Source organism: Tribolium castaneum, chromosome 7 (assembly GCF_031307605.1).
Source record: "Tribolium castaneum strain GA2 chromosome 7, icTriCast1.1, whole genome shotgun sequence".
Lineage (NCBI taxonomy): Eukaryota > Metazoa > Arthropoda > Insecta > Coleoptera > Tenebrionidae > Tribolium > Tribolium castaneum.
The window spans coordinates 10,244,940-10,269,164 of NC_087400.1; the positions used below are offsets into that span (position 1 = coordinate 10,244,940).

General features: G+C 32.5%; 1 protein-coding gene across 8 annotated transcripts in view; it reads right to left on the reverse strand.

Annotated features, from left to right (window-relative positions):
- sick (sickie) overlaps positions 1–24,225 on the reverse strand; it is a 269,698-nt gene that overhangs the window by 49,088 nt on the left and 196,385 nt on the right. For 7 of the 8 annotated variants that reach the window (XM_015983908.2, XM_015983903.2, XM_015983906.2 and 4 more), the window contains 7 exons: positions 22,111–22,739; positions 17,835–18,510; positions 3,263–3,636; positions 2,958–3,068; positions 949–1,180; positions 753–896; positions 652–678 (listed from right to left, as the gene is read on the reverse strand). In XM_015983908.2, coding sequence (XP_015839394.1) covers positions 652–678; positions 753–896; positions 949–1,180; positions 2,958–3,068; positions 3,263–3,636; positions 17,835–18,510; positions 22,111–22,739 — 2,193 coding nt within the window. The remainder of the gene's footprint in view (positions 1–651; positions 679–752; positions 897–948; positions 1,181–2,957; positions 3,069–3,262; positions 3,637–17,834; positions 18,511–22,110; positions 22,740–24,225) is intronic. The other variant, XM_015983904.2, reaches the window with a different exon arrangement.

The following is a 24,225-nucleotide window of genomic DNA, read 5'->3' on the forward strand; positions in this document are numbered from 1 at the left end:
TCCACATTTAATTAATATTTAATGAATTGTTTAACAATTTTTCGTGTATAGTACTAGTTACTTATATTAGAGAGAGTCACGTTAAAAATATGTGGTGGTAAATACTAGCTTTGACTTTGATTTTCCGTGTTGATTCGTGTTTATTGTTGAAATTTGAAAGTGGATAAAAAGTGAAAAGTTTTAAATTTTGATTACAAAGTGTTATTAAACAGTTGTGTAATTAGAGAACACATGTTGAGCTCAAGAAACCAATAACTTAGTCAAGTGCGTGAATTTTTTTTAAAAAATCATGAAATACTTTGGTAAATCTTCTGAACTACAATTAACAACTGCTGATCCAGTTAAGCATGAATTGTTCAAAAAAGTCGGCTTTTCAATGTCTTTGTAATAATTTTCCAATTAAGAACGTGAACCAATTAGTCATGCGTTATTCGTGTTTTCTTTCTCGTCTCTAATTTGTCAACATTTGTTTCTTGCAACAAAGATATAATAGTTATTCCTCATAAGCAATGCAATAATTGTGAAGCATCAAAATTCGTACAACGCTCAAAATATTTTCCCGCCATTTATGGTTACTGTTTTCGACCTAACTCAGTGGCGCCCCCAACGGTAATTTTACTTCCGAATAGTTTTTAGATACCCGCTCTATACCTGGGGAAAGTCCGTTCTCTCAGATAGCTGTCCACAAACAAAAATTATTGCAGTTTTGTCTCGGTGTTGGCTTGTTAGTTGGCAACATTGTCACAACTTACCTTATGCTGTTACTTCTACTAAGCCTAGACGGGGAATCCCTCAGGAGTCTGGTGTGTGTCAGACTGCTTCTGTGTCCGGGAAGACTTGTAAGGCTTTCCATGCTGTCGGTTTCGGACAATCGGGGGGCAACTGAGTAAGTATTGCTACAAAAAATCGTTTTAAATTTCGCAATTATTTAATAATAATCCAAACAACCTGTGTCGAAGCCAGGGGGCGTATGGACTGGTATTTTCAATGGCCTGAGTGTCGGATAAAGAGCCATCACTGGCTTTGGGTCGTCCTTGTCGCAAAACAAGCCCATAGTCCTGCCCAGCGCCCTTTGGAAGACTTTGTGAACCCATCATCAAGCGTTCGCGCACCGATTGGCTGAGCTGACTTGCGGCGTTTCCGGTCAGAGAGTAGCTTTTGAATTGTGGAGCGTTTGATTCTGGAAAAATGTTATCAGACTATTAGCAAAGACTCTAAATATAACACCAATTTGTTTCACTAATCATAATCAATAATTATTTTCATGAATGAAGGTTTTGTTTGTTATCACTTGGCCTTAGCGAAGCAAATAACTATCATTCAGATTTTACTTAAGTTATTTACAATTTTTGGTATAAAATAAACAGTAATTAAAATTATGGGTAATGTAAAACTGTTTTTTTCTTTACTTTAATTCTCCGGAAGTTACTAAAAATAATATTTGGCGTGAAAATCGTAATTGAGACACCCTCTGTAGTAGCAAATCGGTAAAATATACTCAAAATGCTAAAATTCTGTTTAAAATTTCTAGTGCCAGTAGCAAGCTCTAGAAGTTGTTGGTATTACTGAAAACTTCGTGATTTTGCTGGGAATGTTTCTAACTGAAATTTGATTACTATACAGAGTGACACAGGGGTGCGTAATCGGTCTATAACTTTTTTATTATTTGAAATCTTGCCATGCCGTTTTCGTTATCCGATAGATCGATTTAAAGTCCACAAAGTAAAAATATTTTTATGACACACAGGGTGTTGTATACAGGGTGGTGAACCAAGGTTATATTTTTTTAAATGGAACTTTCTATATATTTTTACATAATTGGATTTTACGCAAAAAAATAATTTAAATTTTATAGAAACTATTATAGGTATATCTCATAACGTTTCGCAATTATTCAACTTTTCGTTATAAGAAACACCAATTTTTTAAAAATCACTGCAAAGTCGCCTATGAAAATTTTTCGAGAAATTTGCGACTAGATTTTTTATACTTTCACAATTATAATTCTCTATTACATATGCAGATGATTGTACCTTTGCACACGTTTCAGAATCCGTAAAATAGTAAGTAAAAAAAAATTAATTTCAAATTCAATAAATCGCTGAAAAATCTTGATACATTTTTTTCTTCTTATTTATCAACTTTTATGAGTTATGTATGTATGACACACGTTCTCCTATTTTTCTTTTTAAAAACTTTTGGGTTTGTTACGACAAAATCTTTTGGGCTAATTAGCTTTTTTGTGTTCAAAATTGTCTACAATAAGGTCATTCGCCCATCAATTAGCAATGAATTTTTAAAAAATTCAAAATAGTATGAACGTGCTTTATTAAAGTAAAAATTTATTTGCCGCCAGTTGAATAGTGTTGCCATAAAAAATTAAACTAAATTTTTACGTTAAAATAAAATTATAAAACAAATAAAAAAATTAAAAATTGATATAAGAATATCAAAAGATAGTCCTGACGTATTTTTTTGTTTCATTTATTGATGAATGTTTCTGATACACATTCTCCTATTTTTCTTTGGAAAAACTTTGGAGTTGGTTACGACGAAATTTCTTATAAGAATTAATTTTTCCGTCAATATTGTATGAAATTACGTCATACGCTCATAATTCCCCTAAGAATATATTATAAATTAAAAAAGTAGTTTCATTAAAATAAACATTTATTTGCGCGAGTTGAATAGCGTTACCATAAAAAAAGACTTTACGGACCAGTTTATAGAAGCGTCATTAATTTAATTCGCAATTAAATGCGTGGTTAACTGCATGGCCAAAGTGAACGAATTTGATTGGTCTATTCGCGTTGTTAACTTTTAACAACGAATTAAATTTTTATAAAGCTTTCCATAAACCGACCCTTTGATTTTTGATCGTATTGTGACTGCTTTTTAGTTCTTTTTTTGCACAACTACACTTCACATAATTCATTTTTTATTGAAATAATACTCACTGTGCGACTGTTGCAAATCACTGGAGCACGTCTGCGTCCCTCCCGACACCTTAACCTTGGTCCTAGGCACTGCAGACACCGAAGCTGTCTTCCCCGTTTGATTCTGCAAAACTGCACCCCCAATTTATTTAATTGAGCGAAGTTTTTAGCGCAATACGAAAATAAAATGCCAGAAAAATATATTATATATTACATATTATATATTATATATTATTATAATTATTATATTATTATTATTATATATTATTATTATATTATATATTATATATATTATATATTATATAAAGAAAAAAACCCTCACAAACCTTGAGGTGTTGTTCCATTTGGTGTCCCATTGGTTCCATTGCTTGTCGAACTGCTCCTCTTCACATAGCCAAAACTTTGCGGTACTCCACGCACCTTGGAGCTCTTCTCCTTGCTCCCGTGGGGGCTGCTGCGGCGCTCCCTGCGGCTGCTGGTGGGGCTCGAGGGGGCTGGAGCTGGCGGTGGGGGGCTGCCTACGCCTGGCGAGTCCGTGTAGCGCTTCCATTGGCCGTGCTTGGTGTCTTGTAAGGCAACGCCGTTGCGGGAGGACCGGGAGGCGGCGCGGGGTGCAGGAGGGGGAGGGGGCTCCTCCACGCGCCCCCGCCGGGAGGACTGCTCTGTCAACACCGTGAGGCCGGGAGAAATCCGCGGCGTGCTAAAACAATATCATAAAGGTTAAAAATACAATTTTTTAACCCAAAAATACGAAAACGTTGAACCATTGCCCGATCAACTAGTAGCACAGTTTGACTGCATTATACTGCGGTTATGTAACGTTATACCGGGTATATCAGAAATACGTGTTTTAATTTTAACAGGTAACAGAGCTCAACAAATAAAATATCTTTTCTATTTGTAACTTTTCAATAAAAAATTCGCAAATTTACTTAAAATTTGGAAAAGACAACATACTGAAACGTGTACCCGCCTATGGGTACAAAAATAAGAGAGCTGAACTATTTTCGTTGTGATGGAAGTGGACAATTTAAACAATTTAAAACAAGAATGAAAATTGTTACCATGAATACAAACAAATTATTAAACACTGACCGGATCGTTTGCACAAAAGAAAACAAGAAAACAGTCGAAATTATAAATAACATTTTTGCAAAATGTTATATAGAAAAGTTGTTGTATTTGTTGAGTTTTACTATGTGTTAAAATTAACACACGTATTTCTGATACACTCTGTATATAACTGCAAGACACAAAACTAACAATTGGTTATGTTAGTTTATATAACGGTTACCTAACCATGGTTATATTACGGTTAGATATTAGTTAAGTTTGTGATGCAATATGGCGTATGCTACCTTCAGTGTTATCTAACCACGGTTATATCTAGCGTATATAGCAACGGTTATGTGACGTTTATGTAACTGCTATGTTTGTGATGCAATATAGCGTTTGCTACATTCAGTTTATATATCGGTTATCTAACCATGGTTATAATATTACAGTTATATATGTATTCGTTTTTAGTTTATGTATATTTCTCTTATTTTATTCAAAGTCCAAAATAAAATTTAATTTTAACAAAATTTTCAATTAGTGCAAACTTAAAAATCCAAAACAAAAAATTTGTAATATTACTCGTAATAGCTATTTAAAGTGCGGTTAGTTATATAGAACTTATTTGTTTCGGTATGGTAGTGTTGTGAATGAACACCTATTAAAAAGTCTTCTAAAAATTCTCAACAAGGAATTAGCAAAAAAATACTAATGGTGCACCACAAGCAGGCTTGATAAAAACACCAATTTTCTTTATTTCAAACATTTATAAGTTTAATTTGTAATAAATTTATGATCTACATACATATAGGTTTTTTTATTAAATTTTTGACAAAATGTCATCCAAATGAAATCTAAGAATGGTTATACAGGGTGAGTCAGTAGTAGGTTATTTCTGACATTTTTTAATTATGTAACCAGTAAAGCTGACCAGACCGGTAATCCTTAAGAAATTTCAAAATTAATCCACCATTACATTGTTCTGAGTATTGTCAAGTCTGTCTTGACATTTTACTAAAACTTCATTATGGACTATTATTATCTAAAAGATAAAAAACCAATATTGATTCAATTAATGTTTTTAACAATCAAACAAAGTATCCAAGTGGGAAGTGCAATTAGTATTTTTGGTTGCGTCTTAGGACATGTCAGAAATAACGCTCTATTAACTCGCCCTGTATAAGCGCAATGTAAAGATTAGATAACGAAACATAAAAGCAATATAAGCCAGATATAAGGGCCGTTTTTTAACCGCAATATAACCACGCGTATATAATGGTTATATCTCGGTTGTATACATACTTACATATGTGTGCTACTAGGGTTTTTAACTTCTGCTTTAGAAAAAGTATTACTGAAACTATTTAGATCTAGAAACTATTGAGAACACAAATCACAATATTATTAAAAAAATGCAAGCTTTTCTCCAACGTTTTGATTAAAACTTTATTTGACTGGACTGTGATAGGTACTAACAAGAAAACGCGCTTTCAACTCTTGTCCAAGTTTCAACTATTGTGAAAATTTAATCTGTTCCGTTGACTGTACTTGGCGCTAGTTCAATTAAAATATCTCAGTTAATTAGTAGTATAACGAGTTAGAAATTAATAACAATTTATCTTGTTTAATGACTTTGCATGTAACAAACGTATTAATCATATTGATGGCTCAGATGCAGTCGAGAAAATTAAATTAACTAAATGTAATTGAATTAATTAATTTATGGAGATTGATTTACAGAAACGCCTTGTAATTTGTTTATGGTATGACAAATGATTAGAGCTCAGAAAATAAACGATTCACACAAATTGTGTTTTATTTTTGCCTCTCCAGTAACATTTCCCTCCTTATCTTTGATTAATATAGTGGGAGACATATCACGTAAGTAATAAGATATTTCCGAGCTGAAACCTTTTTAGGAGAGTTAGATATATGTTGACCTAAACTTTGATTCCAAAAAAGTTATCTCTGTGAGAGAAAACGAAAGTCTTATTTCTAAATTGGAATTGATCCTCAATAAAAACTCTCCCATGTAAACATTTTTTCTTCTTTTGTTGTGGAGAGAATGAAGTTTTATTTTGCAATTTCCGCCACTAAAAAAGCGTTATTTATTTCATCACTTCTAATTTCTCTATTTTTGTTGAGTTCGCTTAAGAAGAAAGTACTAATTGTACCTACTGGTTTTCAGTGAAATGGCAATTTTTTAACAAAACTTTTCTTAAAATGAGAATAGTTTTTGACTAATTATTTAATGCTTGTAACTGAAAAAAATGCTAAAATAAAACAAGAAAAACTTCTTATCATTACAAGATAACGATTGTAACATTAAAGTGAATTAAAATATTAATTAAAAGTAGAAAATGGATACATAAAGTAAAATAGAGAGCAAAAAATAAATACTCCACTCTTATATTCATCGACTTTTTATTTTCTTTCAACTCTAATGATGGTTAAATAGGTTTTTAAAGTTATAATTTCATTATAAGAAAAATAAAATTTTTGTCATAGTTAGAACCTTGGTTAGAACCATCAAATTTAAAGCCAAGGAATTTTACAATAAACATAATTAAAAATAACGTCAAAGTTACAAATTACAACAGAGTATACGACTACATTAAAATTTATGCACTCGTTCGCTGATAACTTTTTGCGTAATATTTGAAGTTTTGATCACTTTTGCAATGTTTTTATAATAAATAATGAAGATTTTGATAGTTTTATTTAAATAAAAATTATACAACCTGTTCCGTCTAAACTCCATACGAAAGTTCTAATAAAGATATTTATTTGAAAGTTGGTACTCAGCCATAATCCGTTAAGTTCAGCTGAATGAAAATATTTTCAAGATGGTGGCACTTTCGGTTATACCGGAAGTCGCTATCAACTTTCTTATTTTAAATGGAAGGCTGTTTTTTACTGCGTTTTTGGATTAATTGAGATATTGTATGGCCATTTTTATCAGCTTTCCCTATACCTAAGTTAAACCGTTTTCGAGATTTTTTGAAAATTTGCACCTATCACTTAAAAAATCGGTAATTCTCTTAATTTTAGAGATTTCGAAATCATATTGGGAGAATTAAAAGACAAAGTCTAGATCTGTTCTCCAGTGTGTCCGAAATTGGAAAAGAGGTTAATAAACCAAAAAATTTTTTAGGTTAAAAGTTTGAATAACTTCAAGTATCCATAACTATTTTTTTCAAATGGGATGTCTCAATTTTTATTTTAATAGATGGGAGAAACTTTTTTCAAAAATTTTACAAAATGAATCTTGTGGAATTTCATTTGAAAAAATTGAATTATGGGTGCTTAAAGTCCTGAAAACTTAACTTTAAACATTTTGGGTTTGTTATTCTTTTTTAGAAATTTGAAAACACCTAAGAAAATATCTAGAATTCCTCTATTAAATGAGCAAAAATGCATTTCCAAATTTTTGAAAATGGCAGAGTTATCAATTTTTGAATTGGAAGGTGCAAATTAAAAAAAATTAAAAACCCTAAATATTTCGTAAACGGCTAAATTTAGGTATAGGGAAGCTTATAAAAACTGCCTTAAAATAACTCTAGTAATCCAAAAACACATTAAAATATATAGCTTTCTATTTAAAATAAGGAAGTTGACAACGATTTCCGGAATAACCGGAAGTGTCACCATCTTGAAAATATCTTCATTGAGCAGGACCTAAGAGTTTATGATTGTGTACAAATTTTCAGATGACTAACATTATTAGAACTACCAATACTTTTAAAGTGGGGTTTAGACGGAACACACTGTATTATAAATCTAATATATTCATTAAACAGTTTCTTTTCTTCTTAAATTTATTATTACTTAAGTGCCATAGGTCTAGCTCCAAAGTGTATACTCTCTAGATTTATTAAAATATTTTTCGTAATAAGTAGGTATATTTTTATTTCATTAAAGCTATTTTAATTTTATATTAAGATTATGGGAGAGAATTTTTATTTTAGAAGTAGTTCAAAGGATAAAAATTATTTAGACCACGATACAAAATAACGAAATAATCCTTTTATAAATTCCTTTATTCATATCTTGACGCACGCAACCCAGAAAACAAAAAACATAAATTCTAGCCTTTAGTATAAGATGACCAGTTGTCCAAATTTCCAAAAAATTTCTTTAAGTTTGTAAATAATAAAAGATGGTAATTGTTTGTTTTTTGGTTCAAAGACAAACCTGAAGTAATTAATCTTTCACACTTTCCAGAAAACATCAAAATTTTATTCGCCTTCACCCGAGTGTTTTCCTTTTAACCTAATTTACTTATCTAAAATTTTACAACCACACCACCACCACAACAAAATCCCCCTTTCACGAGTCGAAACTAAACCAACACTAAACCCGACCATAAAGCACCAAAAAACACCAAATCAACAAGATCATCGGCCTCGTAAAAAACTGACTTAGGCCCCATGGTAAACAATACAAGCAAAGATAAGCTAAGAGCTTTCGAACGAAATTTACTTTAGTAACGAGCTCGCTTAAAAAATGTGATCGACGTGGAAGGAAGCAATTTTTGCGTGAAAACATGCAAATCGATACGTTTAAATCAAACTCTCATTAGTGCCATCGGAACAGTTTCCGGCGGAAATACCGACAATGGGTCCCTCGTCTATAGTCCAAACAGCGTTTAATTAATATTTAATGAAACATAAACATACGGCCAAACAATGGAACAGTGATAGTGTCATACCAGCGCTTTCCCGCCTTGTCTTCGTCCTTGTCACCACCGATAGAAATCGCATCACAGTTTCCCTTTTTGATTACTTTCGAGCACAAAAAACCACCAACTTTGGTCCCAGCAAGTGTGACTTTCGATAATAATATTTCAGTTAGGCCCAGTGACCATGTCTGTCTGGCGTCTACAATATGAAATCGATGAGGGGGCGCATGTACCCTACGCTTGTTCCCTCGGTGTATTGCACCACGGTCGAATTAAACATCTGATTCCGCCCCCACTACGCTCAGACCTAGGAGGGGTTGTCGCAGGCGGGAAAGCAACAGGAGGGTTGTCTTGGGGTTGCTTTTGCTCTCCGATCGATTCGGTATAGGCGCCGCCGATGCCCGATTTTTTATTAAGTGGAAGAGAAAAGAGTCAAGGGATGAGGAGTGATTAAGGAGGTTGAACACGAGTGGAATGAAGAAACAGGAGAGATAAGCCGATAAATCCCAACAACAACCAAAACACAAACATGATGAAAAATATTGTTGTTGAAAAATAACAATGTAAGAATCAATAAATAAATAAAACTTTTTTTTCATTTCCTACCTCCAAGGTAGGTAGACCAAAATTCTGTTAGGTAAATTTACATTTCCCGCCGATTAGCATCTAAATAATGCGAGGTTTAATTACCAGAAAGCATACAACTTTTTTTCCACAACACAATAAGTTTCTAGAAACTTCTCGAAATTTTTTATTCTTTCTTTAGTGCCCTAAATAATTTTTGAAAAACAGCCACAGTGCAAAATAAATTTCGAGACAATTTAACTTATATACCAAATGGACTATAACGCCAAATTAGACTATGTTAAACTTATACCTACGTTTTCTTATACATTTTGAACCAATCTTGAAAATGTTGTTTTACCAAAATACCATAATTTTAATTAGGGTGCTAATAAACAAACAATTTGAAAAGTTAAAATTATACTTTTGCTTTTGCTAACACTAATTTATCTATCGCAAAGCATTGGCCTCAGTTAATGAGTGGAAAAAAGCGTCAAGAAGAAGAATAATTAAAAAAATAATAACACAATAAAAAATAGAGCTGAAAAAAAATAATAAAGGACGAAAGAAACTAAGACCAATGGAGCTAAATTTCTAAGAAAAATGCACACTATAGCCTTATAACTTTTTGATATACAAGGTGATCCGGCCCAGCTCCCGTCTTCTGTAGCTCAGTTACTGTTACAGTTGGAGTTTTGATAATTTGTAGATGTTATTCATACTCTAGGACACATTTTAGGAAAATATTTTTGACTATACAGTGTCCCAAAAAAATAATTGCGTTTCTGGTTGAACCGATCCAAAAAAGGGAATTTTTTGAAAAATACAAGGTGAGTGTAAAATTAGGTTCTTTTACTTTTAGTTTTTATATTATCTCTCAAAAACTAATGGTCATACAGAAATCAGCTTAGGTATGCTATTTTAATGTTCACTCTATGCATGCGATTTTTTTAGAATTTATCTACGATTCGTTAAAGTAAATAATAATTAATTGATTCAAATTTTAATTCTTGATCAAACAGACATTTGTGAATGTATTTTAAATGGCAACTTAATTCGAATTGGTTAGCTTAATTTTGAATCAAATCTTAATTTCGCTTTCTGTAAATCGGCCCTTAAAGTGACATATTAATTAATTGAAATTTTATTATTTCTCGTAACATTCTAAACAAACGTTACGTTAAGCCTAGTTTCTGGAAACATTTTTAAGGGATAGATAAACCTCAGTTAAAACATAGCAACGTCTATCAGATACAAACACCGTAGCAACTAATGGAGAGATAAAATTTAACTGAAGTTAAATCGTACCAGAAACCGGCCCGTACTAATTTTTTGAGCAAAACATTCTTAATAAAGTTGTTGGTAGCACCAAAATTACTTAATTATTTTTTGGGGCTAGCGAACTTTTTTCGAATTTCTTGCACAATACAACATTTAAGCATCTCTTGTTCTAAAATTACAAGGAAAAATAAAAAAATTAGGGCGACCCTTTTTTAGCATTCAGCAAACGCCGACTTTTGAGTGATTATTAGTTTTTAATATACAGTAAATAATATATAGACACTGTTAACAGATTCATTTTGTATATATATTTAGTAATTTTCATTTCCCCTAGAATAAAGTTTCGCAAAAAATTAGTTTTTATCTCAAAAATGTGCTTAAGCGCACGAGGAAGTAAAAATTAACGCCATTTTCGGATAAAATTTAGCGATTTTTTTTTACAAAATTTCGTGAAATAGTTGAGATTTATATAAGAAAAACGTGCATAAACGCTCTAAAATTTCAAAAATAACATCATTTACGATGCAACTCAGCAATTCTGCTTTATCAAAATTTACAAAATAATTAAATTAAATAATTAAATAATTTTGACCCAATTTATTGATTTTTCGGTCCAATTTAGACCAATACAGATTTCAGAAAACCTTATGCAATTTGACACATATATAAACTCAATTCTGATGAAAAACTTTTAGAAGCAACATTATGGATGTTATCAATAATTCAGTGTTGCCAACAGAACTCATTATTATCATCGTAAAAAGTGATTCAGAACGTCTGTGTCAGTTGATAATGTTTTTTTTTTTTATTTCTAAATGGTAACATTGGTTAATATTACCAATCTTGTAATAATTGTTAACCCAAATTCCTTATAAAACAAAAAGGTTTTAACCCCGTCAATAATCCACCAAAAATGTAAAAATTATTTGTTGAACCAAGAAATTATTAGTAGTTCTTTTATTTGTCATCATCTAAATACATAATTGTTGAAACTATTCCAAAATTGTGTTAAAATCAACTTGAAAACCCAATTTTAATAATTCAGACCGTTCCACACTGCATTGTTATAGTTTCACCCACTCATCCAATTAAATCCAAAACGTAATTATGCCAGTTTAGACAAATTTGCGGCTTCTCTAATCAAATTAATCCCTAATCAAAATCTACGAATACCCAGCTGCGCAATTCTTACAGTATTAAGACCCAAAATCACCGTAAACTAAACTAAAAGTCAAATAAAGTTCCAACTAGTGCAGAAATAGTGCACTTTATCTGCGAGTAGAATGTGCTTTCAATAATTCAGTGCCACGTTTCCAGAGCTTAATCCACAATGCAATTAAGAGGATTTATCTTCATACAACGTAATTAACCTAAATTTTAGTTTAATTGAATCTAAGATTTACGTTCGAAGAAATGAAGAAAAAGTTTCGCGCCGAGTTACAAGAACAAAACGAATTTCAGTTTTGCATTCTTTAACCGGTCTGACAATTGAATTGCTGCACGCGATTTATTCCAGCTACTGCAACAAAAAACGCCCGAGAATGGACATTATTAAATGAAATTTCTAAGACGATTAATTGAGCAATTAAAAAGCTCGAGCTTTATGGAGCTTCATAAAGAGGAAAAGGCTTCACCACAGGGTTACCACGCCCTTGTCGCTTGCAGCAGACTTGACTCATCCCTTAAGCTGCCCTTTTAAAGGGTAGGAATGCCAAATTTCCACTTAGTCATCCAAAAAAGTCGGAGTTATTTACTATTATTTTTTGAATTATTTTTTAATTATTATTTCAAGTGTTGAAAGAGCAGCTGATCCCGTTCAACTTATTTATACAGGGTGACCCAGAGGCGCGTAATGTGTCTATAACATTTTTGCTACTTGAGATATTGCCATGCCGTTTTCATTAGATCGACTTAAAGTCCACAAACTAAAAATAGTTTTATTATACACTGGGTGTTGTATACAGGGTGGTGAACCGAAGTCATATTTTTTAAATGAAACACCTATATATTTTTCGTAATTAGATTCTACACAAAAAATAATGTATATAAACTATTATAGATCTATCTCTTTTCGTTTCAGAATTATTCAACTTTTCGCTATAAAAAACACCAATTTCAATCAAACACCAATCAAATATTTTTGTAAATTTGCAACAGAAAACTTCAGAATACCATGTAGTTTTAGGAAATAGTCGACTTTTACTTGAAACAGACAAGTAATGTACAGAGTGTTCCAAAACGCAAAATGTTGAATAACTCATTTTTTAAATGAAACACTATGTATTTCTTTATACGTATCGATAGCATTTTTTATAAGCTTTCTAGCGATATGGGGTTTGTATAGCAAATTACAAATATTTCTTGAAGTATTAAAAAAATCTTTCTTTTTTTCTTTATTTTATTATAATTTCTTGATGAATAAAATTCATTTATGTATCAAGTACATTAGTACATATCAAAAAATAAATTATCATTTGACTTCAGATTCTAGAATAACAAATTTTCTTGTAATAAAATATATATTTTTTTTAAAATATCGAAAAACATTTTAAATTTGCTATGCAAACCCTATATCATTAGAAAGCCTATGCAAAATGCTACCGATATGTGTAAAAAAATACCTGGTGTTCCATTTGACAAATATGAGTTATTCAACTTTTTGGGTTTTGGTACACCTTTACATTTTCTGCGTGTTTCAAGAAAAAGTCAATTATTTGCTAAAACTGCAAGGTGTTCTGAGTTTTTCTGTGGAAAATTTATCGGAAACTATACATTAGCGACTTCGTAGTGATTTTTCAAAAAATGGTATTTTTTATAATGAAAAGTTGAATAATTCCAAAACGAAAAAACTTGTGGCATTTCATTGGAAAAAACTGAGTTATGGGGGCTTAAGTTTCTGAAAACTTAACTTTAAACATTTGTTATTTATTATTCTTTTTTGGAAGGAAAAATCTGTCATCCTTTTTCAAATGAGCTAAAAAATATTATCGATTTTTCAAGTGGAAGGTGCAAATTCAAAACAAAATTTCGTAAACGGCTAAATTTTGTTATAGGGGAAGCTTATGAAAACTATCTTAAAGTAACTCTAGTAATCCAAAATAAATTAAAAAATATAGCTTTCCATTTAAAATAAGGAAGTTGATAGCGACTTCCGGTATAACCGGAAGTGTCACCATCTTGAAAATATTTTCATTGAGCAGCACCTAAGAGATTATGGTTGTATACAAATTTTCAGATGACGATCATTATTAGAACTACCAATACTTTTAATGTGGGACTTAGACGGAACAACCTGTATGTACGAGCTTTGCATGTCTAAAGCTTCATTACTACAATTTTTTAACGAGGCACTTGAAGGATGTACGTAGATTTTATATCTACTCATCTCTCTGAAAAAAAATTGAAATTCATTGTTTCTTTCTCAATAAGTTAAATTGAAGAATATATTTTCAAAATAATGATCGTTCCCTGCTTCCGTCTCAAGACGCTTTAATTAAATTTCCTTCGATACGAAACATCTGCACTGCACATCAGAGAGGGTGTTAACACCAGGAGAGATGGTGTTTCTGTTTACTTTTCCAATGAGAAGTAGCGCTGTGTGTTTTCCTCGGTCTCTTGTTCCCTCAAAGCGAAATGAATCATCATCAGAGGGGTAAACATGGCGCGTGTCATTCGGGTACTTCCCTGACAGCTGGTCTGTGTGACCCGGGATAACAGGTATTACACCACGGTCATTAATAATGCTAAAGTGTGCTTAAAGAACGTTTAACTTGGTTATGTGTGAAGCCAGCTTGGAAAAGGGTTTCCGGCGATTTGATACGACGTGCTGGAAAGGTGAAAGGGCAAGACGTGATGGATTGCAAGGGTCAAAGGGAAATTTTAACGACCGGAGGTGGACCTGTCGATTGTCGGGAAAATGGGGAAAAAGGGATTTTCTGTTGTGCGTTTATCGGTTTTTTATGTGGAGGGGTTTTGTATTTGGAATTTAATAGGAATTGACAAAACTATTTCGAAGTATTTGGAATAATGTAGCGCCATATTCAATTTTGCCACCCCATAGATAAATAGATAAATAAATAAATAAAAAGTTGTATTTGAGATAAATACAGGATGTATTAAAAATACGTGTGTTAATTTTAGCAGGTAACAGAAATCAACAAATAAAACAATTTTTCTAATTGTAATTTTTCAATAAAAGTTTCGACAATTTACTTAAAATTTGGAAAAGATAATATACTGAAACGGGTACCCGCCTATGGGTTCAAAAATAAAAATAAAAATTGTTGTGATAGAGACTGACAATTTAAACAATTTAAAATAACAATGAAAATTGTTGCTAAGAATACGAATTATTAAATACTGATCGGCTCATGTGTACAAAAGAAAGGAGAAAAACAGTGAAAACAATAAATAAGAATTTTGCAAAACGTTATAAAAAAAGTTGTTGAATTTGAGTTGAGTTTTATTACGTAGTAATTTTAAATTTGGTAGATGCTCCATAAAAAGTCTGGAAAATTAGGATAAATATCCGTGAAATTCTGTGATTTGTGGCGTTGTAATTATAAATCGTATTGAAACACTCGAAAAAATAAAGAACTTGTAATTGCTGACTTTTGATCTGCTTTACTGAAATTTATCAAAAAACTGAGATTTATTAGTTCAATAACGTTTTTAAAGGCAATTGTGTACAGAACGCTAGTACCACTCTAAGAAAAACATTAGTAGATCTCAATTAATTTGATTTTGTGATTTTTTGTATATTGTAAGAAATTTGGCCAAATCTAGGAATTAAGTTTAGAAATATACTTAATTAAAAAAGTTAAAATAACATCTATTTAAAGCTACCTAAATCACGTGATTTGACAAGACCCAATATCAATCTCTAGTTCAAAAATAAACGATTGATGTGAACTATACTAACTAAAATCAAACTCAATTTTTTTCACCTAAATTATGCTGAAACGCACGAAAAAAGCAAGTGACACCATTTTGTTATTTTTTGGCTTATTTTGAACGAAATAAATAAAACAGGCAAAATAATATTAATTTTACTTTAATAGTGATTCCTGGAATTAAATCGTCCTAAACATGCTAAGATAATAAGCCAAATTTTTTTCTGTTTTAAGAAAATTTCGCAAAAAGCTAAAATTATAGTTCAAATCAAATACGTAAACAAAAATGTTGGCAAAAAAACAAGCACAAACGGTGAATTTGGTGAATTTATGCTTTTTTTAACAAAATTTTGCAAAACAACTACAAAACGTGTTAAAATATGCAAAAAGGGCCTATTTCAGCCCAGGTATGAAAAACATCATACAATAAATACAATACATAATAATGCTTCTCTCAAAAACGAGTAAAGCAGGTAAAATACCATCAGTTGGAATTTATTTGTGTTTTTTATCGCATGAACTAAATGAAACTTTGGTTCAAAAAAGCACTAAACCGTGCTCAACAACAAGTTAAAATATGATTTCAAAACTTCAAAAGTTTTTCGTATGAAATTAGGTTTTGTCTCTCAAGAGTGAAAAAAGCAAACTAACACCAATTTTAATCTAATTTGGTAATTTTTCGAAAAAACTAATCTCTATTTCACAATGAGCTGAAACGCCAAAATCAGGGAAAGGTTAACAACACTTTATTTCTGTTTATTTTTAACAAAATTTTGTGAGATAATTTTATTCCTGTGTACTAAGATATATTCGAAAAATGATCAACTTCGACATAATTTCGTATTTTTTGGTCTGTTTTAAAGAAATCTCAGAAGAAATTACAAATTAAACGTGTTTAAAAGCTTTAACAAGGTAAAAGTAACATCATTTTTGGCCGAATTTGGTAAATTTTCAGTTTTTTTTAAATAAAAATTTCGCAAAATAACTTAGTTTATGGCTATAAAATGTGTTCAAATATTTGAAAAAGACGCATTTTGTTACTCTGGCGACAGTTTATTTTTCGCTAAAATTTTGCGAAGAACATTTACGTTTGGTTAAAAAACGTGCAAAATGCAAATAACAAGACGTATTTTCGCCTTAATTTATTATTTGCATGTACGATTACTTTACCAATAATTTAAAAATCGAATTTTATTGCTTAATGATGACATTAGCTACTTGTGCAAATGTTCTGCGAAATATTTGATTTCAAAAATATACACAGGCTGGTCAAAAACTGGCGCACCAACTCAGTGGTACGTTGTTGATAAGCATGTGCAGATTACGGGAAAATTTTTTTACCTCTACATGTAAGCAATTCTCTACCACACACCGTTGAGTTTTTGAGCATCCGGTATTTGGAAAATGTATTGTGTTTCTGTTCAGGTTTGTTTTTAATTTTTAAAAATTACCACATTTTAGAGTATTAGAAAAACTTTCACGAAATTAACAGCTTAGCGTAATCGTAGAAAATCTGTGTGTATATTATTTTTTTTAAGAAAGGGCGGACCCCGAGAACTGTCAAAACCAAACTGTCAAATTAAAAAATATATGCTTTTATTTACACTTTTTTACTGTTATACATATCTCAAAATCCACAGCAATTTTCAACCGGAAACCATTATGGCGCCTCCATCTGGCAAAGAAATTTTGAAAGCGGTTAGTTTTAAAAATCTCATTCTCAAAGAAATTTTTTAAAGGTTGTTTTTTCCTTGCTATTGCTAGTATTGGGTTCAATTTTTGCATGCATATTTACAATGATGTTGTACATTTTTTGTATTTTTTTCCGATCTGTGCAGTATCTTGCGTTTGGCACCCAAGTCTCAGATCATCAGACCATGAAAATGGATTCAATACTAAATAAACAATGTGTAATTTAGTGAGGAATTAATTTCTAATCATTTTGCTTTTTGTTTGGTACTGCTCCGTGGACTATTTTTTGAGATACGTATACAAGTATGAACACATCATTTTGACAGTTCTCTAGAGCCGCCTTAAGTACATTTTGGTAAAACCGACCCATTTTTTTTTCTAAATTGCATTGAATAATAGGAATAAGCTTGTATATTTTTTGGAATTGAAACCAAGTTTTTCAACCCCCGAATTGAGTCATTGCCAACAATCGCAGCCTATTGATGACTGTGCAAAACCTCACCGCAAGAAAAATGCGTCAATTCGCAGCCATCACAATGATAAACGAGCGCATTGTCATACCTCGAGGGGTGCCCCGAATTACGGATTTATAAACATTGTTTCAGAGTCGACTAAATCACCCCCTTTCTAGATTAATGACAAGAGTCAAGGCAACGCTTTCGTAAATCCTTCACGACAAAAGATAAATCACGTAGGTGTAACAGGGGATTAGCCCAAATGTGAGTAACTCACCCATTTGGAATATGAGCAGGCATGGTTTGGAGCCTCCGCGCGTACAGAACTGATCCTCCTTCCGACATATACCCGTCCGAGTTGTCCCTCGAGGGCGCATTCCGCAACATTTCACCATCAGAAAGGTAGCCATTAGCGAGCGAAATCTCGCAATAGTCCGAACTCGGGTCCTGCTGGACCCTTTGGTAGTGCCGCTGCCTCGGAGGGAGCGTCAAAGTGCTGCAATAGCCCCTCAGAAGGGGCCGCATCGGCTCGATACTTAGCGCAGTCTCGTCGTCACCTTGCGACCCTTCCCTCATGAAATTCAACTTCTCGTTGAAAAAGTTCTTAGGTTCTTGGTTTTCGCAGTTGAGGAGTTTTTCCTTGTCGGTTTGGTCTTCCGTTGCTTCTGATATGTAGGCGATTGGGTCCTTGCGGTTTGGGATGATGTTGTGGTGTTCGGAGCTGCTCTCACTTGAAGGCTTGTAAATGACGCTGCTTTCGCTGGAGTTGCTGTGGTGGCCTGTGGAAGCGCTGTGACTGCTTTCGGAGAGTTGGGGCTCTTTTTCGTTTTTCATGGGGGAGACTAGGGCTACGGCCGGTTTCGTGTGCGTGATGCTGGCTTGGGAGTTTTCCCGGGAGATGGGGGTTTTGAGGGTGGGGAAGCTCTTGTCGTCGCGGACGATTTTTGTGGTACCTAAAGTGGAGCAAGAAATCAAAAAATAGAACAATTTGTGTTCTATATTATTTAACACCAAAGGACATCCAGGAAGATAAGAAAACTGAAGAGCTTTGTTGAATCGAGTTTTATCTGCATCTACTATTTCTAACTAAACTAAAATCAGTAAACCAACGGAAAAATTTGGAAAACTATAGATTCTAGCTTAGCTCGAACTGTGTTTTTTTTTTAAATTTTCCGAGATCTCCATGTCGTTGGATTCAAGATTGTGATCAGTATCTTCAATTTTTGAACATTTTGCAGAGAGCGGTCCGATAATGAAAGGAAAAGTAAAATAGCTTATTCGAAAAAGTTGTCTATGTCATCTTAATTTCAACAAATGGTAGCCTAAATTTACTACTACATTTAAGTCTTCGCTATTTCTGGTAAAATTTTGTTCTTTTTTAATGTTTTCAAATAGACAGAAATCAGAGAAAATCTTGAGAAAACCACGGAAAATAATAGAAATCAGATGAAATCTTGATAAAAACTGAAGTACAAAATTTGGGGTGTGGTTTAGCATTCGTCAAAAGTTAAAACTGTTAAAAACCCAGAAGCGTTATCTACGTGGATCTGTTCGATTTCAAGTTTCAACTCAAAAGTGACTCCAAGATCTTTAATGGAATTAGTTTTATTCTTCTATGAAGGCACTAGATAAGTCAGTAAAACATCAAGCTGCTTGTTTTCGTTCCAGGCTTCAGAGTGGCCTGGTAGTGAAGGGAAAAGTAAAATAATTTATTTGAAAAAAATGTCTGTCTTCCTAATTTCAACAAATGCAGCCTAAATTTACTAATAAATTTGAGCCTTTGTTATTTTTAGTAAAAAACTGTTTTTTTTTAATGTTTGAAAACAGACAGAAATCAAAAAAATCTTGAGAAAATCACGAAAAATAATAGAAATCAGATGAAGTCTTGATAAAATCTGAAGTATAAAATTTGGGGTGTGGTTTACAATTCGTCAAAAATTAAAACTGTTAAAAACCCAGAAGCGTTATCTACGTGGATCTGTTCAGTTTAAGTTTCAACTTAAAAGTGACTCCATGATCTTTAATGGAGTTAGTTTTATTCTTTTATGAAGGCATTAGACAAGTCAATAAAACATCAAGCTTCTTGTTTTCGTTCAAGGTTTCAAAGTGGCCCGAGAGTGAAGGGAAAAGTAAAATAGTTTATTTGAAAAAATTGACTGTCTTCCTAATTTCAACAAATGCAGCCTAAATTTACTTCACCCGACAAAAGAGCCGGCGACAAAATAGCCACGACAAAATAGCTCCGACAAAATAGCCTAGCGACAAAACAGTCCATTAATAAAATAGCTCATTCCAAGCACAGCTGGACGTTCATCGCATAAAAAATTATACGATCAATAAACCGACTAAAAAAATGTTCTAAATTTTAAATGGTGGAAACAAATAAATTAAAAATAAAAAAAGACAAAAATTTGTAGTTGTTTTTATTAGCTGTTTCCAAACTATGGAAACGCTACACTTCAAAAAATTAATAGCTAATTACCTAATTTACAGTTTTAATGAGTTTTAATAATCACTATTTTACATTTCTATTGATCTTATTTAAAAAAATGATTTCATAACATGCGACGTTCGCGTTTCCATAGTTTTCAAACAGCAAAAAGTAAGTCAAAATTTCAAACAGATAAAAAATTAGTTGAATGAAAATTCAATTCCATTACGTAATCAAACAAAAACAAAAATTTACAATTTTCATAATGACTTTTATAAAAATTGTTCTTAATCACCAAAGTTTGAAAAGTATGAAACATTTATAAATACATTCATAAATAACATTTGTTAAATGTCAAAAATTATATAAAGTTAAATTCAAATGATAAACAATTATAGGGCAGACTATAAGCACTTTTTTGTATTTTATACATATTTGACAATATTCGCAGCCGGCTGTGAATGTTGACTTAAATATTTTTGTAAACATACGAAGAAACACTACCAGGCCTAATCGTTTGCCTAAATACTTTGCAAACATTTAGACTTATTTTTTATTTTAGTCCATACCTTTTTAAACATTAGTGGTGGGCTGTTTTGTCGCAGGCTATTTAGTCGGGGGCTTTTTTGTCTGTGGACTATTTTGTCGCTGGGCCATTTTGACGGTGGGCTATTTTGTTGCGGGCTGTTATGTCGGTGCGCCTAAATTTACTACTAAATTTAAGCCTTTGCTATTTTTAGTAAAACACTGTTTTTTAAATGTTTTAAAACAGACAGAAATCAGAGAAAATCTTGAGAAAATTACGAAAAATAATAGAAATCAGATAAAATCTTGATAAAATCTGAAGTATAAAATTTGGTGTGTGGTTTACCATTTGTCAAAAGTTAAAAAATAATATATTTATTAAAAACTTAAAAAGAAGCGTTATCTATGTGGCTCTGTTTCAATTCAAAAATGACTCAAAGATCTTTAATGAAGTTACGTATAAAGATTACTAACTGTACCAAATTTTGTAATTTTATCCGTTTTGGTGTTTATGGTTTCGAAAATATTCAGAACAACTCACTAAAAGAAGCACCCCTCTCAGGGGGCGTAGCTCCCTTACGAAATATTTTTCGATACATGTTTATAAGAAACTTTTGTCTTAAAATTGAATGTTCATCACCTGTTTAAATTTGTAACAATAAAAACAGAAACATCCTGTATGTAAAAAGTATTTTAATTAAATAGATGTTTTAGGTCCTTATCCTTTTATTCATAAAGTTTTCTACATTTGCTACCGATGTTTCGGGGTACTTTAAAGATATTTTTAAGTTTACCACTATGTTATTAATTCGGTTAAGATGGGTTCCTTCTCTTCATGATTTTTTCCGTAACCGTAGACATCTACACTATAATATTGTAAACATCTATTAAAGGAGTCAAAATCAACCAACCTGCCAAATGTGGTTAAGGTAGAAAAATCTTACTATGTTTTATCCGAAAGGTATAGTTTTTTTTGTAAATAAGAGCGACTTATAAACTTACATGTCTGTAGATTATTTTTCAAATCGGTTTAGGGAAAAAAACTAACAAAAATCGGTCTTATACCTTGATTTTTAAAAATTCATAAAAAATAGACATTGATGACATTATTACTAGGTACGTATTGAACAAAGTGTAACTTTAACTAACTTATGAATTAAGTGTAATTCATCTCAGTTACTACAGCAGGGTGTTTACAATTTATTTTACAAAATTTTTAAACTTTAGAGCCTTATAATTTGCTTATTCCAAATGACAACATTTGTTTATTTAATTTTATCAATCGATAGTGAATTACAACCCTAACGCAAATCTTAACACATTCAGAGTTGTTTGATAAAAACTTGTATGTATGATGATGACGACTGGTGATTGTCGGAGAAGAACAAAAAATCTGAACGTGATTTTTCCAAATGAAAGATTTTGTCACATTTTCAACTTGCTCACTTATTTATTATTTTTTCCGTATTGTAAGACGTGTTAAGAGCCTCGAATAAAACTCGGTTCCCGAGCAAACAACCTCCAGTCATGATTTTTTCTCGTAATTCAATTATCTTATCTCGCCTGTCCTGAAAAATTAGCCACCTAGTGGGCGTACCTTTAATAGCTGCCGTCGGCTTCGGAATACCGGTACCGTGTTGGTTCTGCGTGGGCAAGTGGTTCTGGCCTTGCCCACTCTTAATCTCCGTCTTCGCCTTGATCTTGGGCTCCACCAGCTTCGAACTGGCCAAATTTGCCACTTTCTGCGCATGTTTCTCCACCTCAGTGGCCGTCTTCTTCAGCACGTCCTTCTTCAGGGCATTTGGACTATTCTTCGTGGGCGTCGTCTTCGTAGGCCTGGTCTGCTTCAACCTAGCGGCGTTTTTCACCGGTTTCACGTCAGCACTAGGTTCCAAACTGGCACTACTATCACTACGTTCACTCCTCGCAGATGAGACCCCACTGGAACTGCTGGTCCTTTTCCCATTAGTTGTGGGCGCAGGCCGGTCGTTGGATTTGAAAAGTTTCAGTTTGTCGAGCATCGAGTTGGAGTTTTTCTGAGGGGGGGTTTGGTAAGGGCTGGAAATTTGGGCCGGAGGGCCCCGCGGGATCATGGACAGGGCCGGACTTGAGGCCCGGCTGGAGCCGGCCACCGGACGCACTTTATCTGGGGGACATCGTCGGGAAGGCAGGGCTGAGCCGGGTAAGGGGATGCTGCTGCCGCCCTTGTGAGGTATGGCCGACGATCTGGAAGAAAATAAACAAATGTGGTGAAGAGATTAAGAAAATAAACTTGGGTTCGTTTTAGAAATGTTTAATGTTGTTAATTCAGCTAAGAGCTGGAACTTCGAAGCAATTAATTCGACAAACCCTTATCAGCCCTTAGGCCGTTTCGATGGCAGACGTGGGGTCTTAATCGCGTTATTCGCCATGATGATAAATTATAAAGACACAATCTCGCTTTCTGCAACACCAAGGGGCTGTGAATATGTATTTGATCATCACAGAAGTCCATGTAAAATTTACGAAATTTTGTAGACAATTTTATTACAAGAAATTAAGTACGTATTAGGTATTATGCTCGAGATTGAGAGTAAATGTATGTAATAATTATTTTTTTTAACAGAGAAATGTTAATGTTTGTCTAAAGAAGCAGTAAATTTTTACTCAAAGAATCTCAAATACCAGAGAATATAAAATAAAACAGAAGAGGCTAAATATGTTCAAAACAATGAACATAACAATATCAAATCAATAAATTTATTTTTAAATTCTCTTACGTGAAAATACAAAGGAATCAAAGGAGATAATTAGATAACAACATAATAATTATTTAGTAAATAATTACAATTAGTTTTAACCAATAACCTATAGTGCTAACATCATACTGCTTCAAATACAAGATTTAAGCAAAAAGAATATGTAAATAACGAACTTCGAAAATGCATCCAAAACATTTCCATATATGCGAAGTTCGCTATAGGTAGTAAATTAAGAAAGTGTTTTTTTAGCAGTTATTTTTACTTTACATATGAAATAAGACGAAATAAATAAATATTGTGGCAACATTTTCTTTGTACACCATAAAGTTTTACAACACAAGGGTGTTTAAGAAAAGCAAACCTCACAATAAGATGTTTTGACAAGGGTGACCCAAAAATATTTACGATACCGATCGATCAGTTCGTCTGAGAGACTACAACCTGTTTGCAATAAATCGCATAATAAGCGCTTGACTAAGTGATTAGCTTGAAGGGTCCTTACGGTTTCGGGTAATCAATTTGCTCAAATGTCCTATTAGTATGTAAACTTTGAAATAAAGTACTCAAAAGACGCAAACTTACTAAATATTGCGTTTTTAGACCAATTTTTAGATGCTAAAGTGGAGAGTGCACTCTCTATCTCAAAAACTAGTAAAAGTAGTAAAAGTTCAGATAAAGCAAGATGATTTATTTGCCATCCTTTGAGCTCTATTATACAGCGTGTTAGGAAATGGTTTAGCAAAAATTATGGGTAAATTGAGAATAGCAAGACAAATCGATTAAGCAAAATGTATGCAAATCAAAAATGCATAGTTTTCCCAAAAATTTGTTTTGAAATTAAAGTCCCAAATTTTGAGAACCGCTGAACTAGAATTATAAAAATTATAAAAAACGGCAGAGGTAAATTAACGTCTTCGTCCACTACATTATTCTTCTAATCTAATATTCTTCAAATTGTGTTTTGTTATTAA